Genomic DNA, 3,649 nt, shown 5'->3' with positions numbered 1-3,649 from the left:
CCGTATCTCATATTCTCTCAATATAATTATCCATCTCTTACAACGCAAGGAGACCACAAAGATTTCCTCTGTAAAACAAAGCTGTCATTTTCTCTTTCACGATCACCCGAACGGTAACCGCTGGATGAAGATTGGGAAATGGATATAAAATGGTCACAAAACTACTGTGAAATCGCAAAAAAGCCACCAGTGTTAAACGGCCGATTTGAAATCGCATCATCTATTAGCTCCGATAGTAAAGGCCAGGTAGGCGGAGCGAAAGGTTGCGGGTTCAAACACCCTCCTGCGGAACAAAAACCAAAGACAACAATCAGTAAAATCATGACTATGTTGGCTGTGGTGAAGACTGAGACTCAGTTAAGATAACTGCGTCATTTGCTGTTGGTGTTGTTGTGTTGGTGTGGTCATATTGGTTAGCCCGCCTGGCACTTTTCCAATTGGTCCACCTTACCCTTCTCCCCCCCCCCCCCCCCCCCCAACGCCCCGCATTTAGTTAACAAGGCACTAAGAGACTTTTTAAAAGCTATTCTTATGTTCTTTTCTACTATAATGATGACGGTTATTAATAATATAAAAGAATAACCGAGTAATTCTTCTGTCTTTGCACAAAACACTCAATTTCCTGCGAGCAGTCCCTCTTCAGTCAGTCGAGTCTAAGCTCGGCAGGACTGGAGAGAGCGAATTGGCCGAGAGGGAAACTGGAGAGAGGTAGCTTCCCCTCGGCTTTCGCTCGCTTCGCTTGATTTCCTCGCTCGCGTGAGTCCTGCCGAGCTTAGAGTCGACTGACTGAAGAGGGACTGCTCGCAGTCTATGTTACAATTCTCTTCTACCAAGATTTTCTGGACCCCTGGAAAGCTAAATGAATCTTAATATTTCACTTCAACTAGATTTATACATTTTCAATGCAATAAATGGCAAAACAAGTGATTTGATGAGTATATTTCATTCACAAAATGAGCGCAAACCCTTTACGTTTTCTAACAGAAGTAGCATAATCCGAACTAAACACAAAACTGTGCTGAAAATACAACATGCTAATGATAAGTAGCAAAACGCAATGACGCTTATATTAAAAAAAAAAAAAAACGAAACGTAACGTTTTTGAGAAATTGTAAATGCGAGACTAGGAATGTGTTCGAATAACTTGAACTACTTGCAAAATAAGACATCACGTCTTTCCCACATTCAAACGCACATATAAGAAATGTAAAATTTAAAAATAAAAACGTTCTAGAAGTTTCAAAATCCTCGAAATATATTTCGTTCTTCGAGCCTCGTCGGTCAATAAATTTTTTTTTTCGTCAGTCAATAAAAATTTTATTGACTTACAAGGCTCGAAGAGCGAAATATATTTCGAGGATTTTAAAACTTCTAAAACATTTTTATTTTTACATGCTACATTTCTTATAAGTGCGTCGAATGTGGTAAAGACGTGATGTCTTATTTTGCAAGTAGTCCACGAAACGTAACGATACTTGCATTAAACAAAACCTTCAAGAACTGAAACGAAACCTTAAAAAGAACCGATGCATTCTTAAACTTTACAAGTCGTTTTCATCAACACGTCTCATATGATTTTCATAGTGCTCAAGAAGAAAAGCCTCACTACTCATCTCCTCTTGACAAATCCAACAGCTGTGATTCTCAGTGATACCACTGTTCCCAGTCTCGCTCTGTGTTAGTAGGTTCTTTGTAAATCCTGCACTAATATCAAGTCTTTTACTTCCTGCTTTCTTACGCTTACAAAGCAAACGTTTAGACGGACATTTATTACTGTTAGGTTTTTGCGACCTTTCTTTAGCGTGGACTCTTTCGCATTTCCTAACGTTTGCTACCTCACTAAAACACATGCCACAATGTTGACATGCATAAGGCTTCTCTCTAGTGTGAACTCTTTCATGAATCCTTAGCCCTCCTGCTTGGCTATAACTCTTTCCGCACTGTTTACATTCGAAAGGCTTTTCCCCACTGTGAACTCTTTCATGTGCCCTCAGGTGGTGAGCTCGGCTAAAACACTTGCCACACTGTTTACATTTATAAGGCTTTTCCCCAGTGTGAAGTCTTTCATGAATATTGAGGCTTCCTGCTTGACTAAAATACTTCCCACATTGTTTACATTTATAAGGCTTCTCTTTAGTGTGAACTCTTTCATGAATCCTTAGGTATTTTGCTTGAGTAAAACACTTGCCACACTGTCTACATTCATAAGGCTTTTCCCCAGTGTGAACTCTTTCATGAATCCTTAGGTGTCCTGCCTCTCTAAAACACTTACCACATTGTTTACATTCATACGGCTTTTCCCCAGTGTGAGCTCTTTCATGAATCCTTAGGTGCCCTGGTGCGCTAAAACACTTGCCACACTGTTTGCATTCATACGGCTTTTCCCCAGTGTGAACTCTTTCATGAATCCTTAGGTGTCCTGCCTCTCTAAAACACTTGCCACATTGTTTACATTCGTAAGGCTTTTCCCCAGTGTGAACTCTTTCATGAACCTTGAGGCTTCCTGCTTCGCTAAAACACTTACCACACTGTTTGCATTCATACGGCTTTTCCCCAGTGTGAACTCTTTCATGAATCCTTAGGTGTCCTGCCTCTCTAAAACACTTACCACATTGTTTACATTCGTAAGGCTTTTCCCCAGTGTGAACTCTTTCATGAACCCTGAGGCTTCCTGCTTGACTAAAACATTTGCCACACTGTTTACATTCATGAGGCTTTTCCCCTGTGTGAACTCTTTCATGAATCCTTAGGTGTCCTGCCTGGCTAAAACACTTGCCACAATGTTTACATTCGTAAGGCTTTTCCCTAGTGTGAACTCTTTCATGTTTCCGTAGGTTTCCTGCCTGGCTAAAACACTTGCCACACTGTTTACATTTCATGAATCCTGCAACTTTCTTCTCGTGTAAAACACTTGCTACACTGTTTGCACTTTAAGGACATAGAGTGCAACTGCCTTTCATAAATCCTATTGTCATGAAATAAAAACAGTGTTTCTTTTTTATTTAAACGCTTTACTTTAAAAAGAAAAAGTCCAGCTACATAAAATGGCCACTGTCACGAGGTTACGGCTACTAGTGCAAAAGAAAAAAAGACCTCACTAAAAAATTTAACAAAACCTAAGAGACCACCTCGTCCCCAGTCACTCGTGATCGCGTATTTAGGGGTATTTAAGTGCATATCACCACAAATTTAGTACAATTTTGACGAATTCCACGCGCTTTCAGCTTTAAAACGAGTCAGGTACAATTTGCGTGAATCAGATAAAACCAGCGGTCTCCATGATCGTCTAAAAAATACCAAATCTATGAGTTTGAGCAGAACGGCCGCGTTGATAGTTCTCTGGGTCGAAGGAAAAGATGACGTATTTTAAGGGACGCCTGCCCTAAGAGCCGGTGTTTTTGCATAACGCCCACCATTTCCCCACTGATCCGATAACGTCGACTGGTAATAATGAAAATTCCATAATTCGCTTCTCAGACTAGGAGTGTTCTGTTTCTACGACCGCTATTCAGGCAAGACCATAGTCTTGTTTATTCAAATGTCGCGTTTGCTGAGCAAATCTAACTCCGAAAACGGTAAAACTGTTCTGACTTGGTCGAATATAATTTCCGGTTAACAAAAGGATGTCTGATGTTTTACCCACGATTAG

The 3,649-nt window shown here is 40.4% G+C and overlaps 1 protein-coding gene across 1 annotated transcript; it reads right to left on the bottom strand.

The window, feature by feature from the left end:
* Positions 1-1,409: 1,409 nt before the first annotated feature.
* On the bottom strand, positions 1,410-2,955 carry LOC140943961 (uncharacterized). The gene has a single exon (XM_073393071.1). It carries the CDS (start codon positions 2,877-2,879, stop codon positions 1,542-1,544), a length of 1,338 nt encoding a protein of 445 aa, XP_073249172.1. The 5' UTR covers positions 2,880-2,955; the 3' UTR covers positions 1,410-1,541.
* Positions 2,956-3,649: the final 694 nt, after the last annotated feature.

This window comes from Porites lutea, chromosome 7 (genome assembly GCF_958299795.1).
Source record: "Porites lutea chromosome 7, jaPorLute2.1, whole genome shotgun sequence".
Lineage (NCBI taxonomy): Eukaryota > Metazoa > Cnidaria > Anthozoa > Scleractinia > Poritidae > Porites > Porites lutea.
Note: the sequence above shows the minus strand (reverse complement) of the source record. Positions and strands in the feature narration are given on the sequence as shown.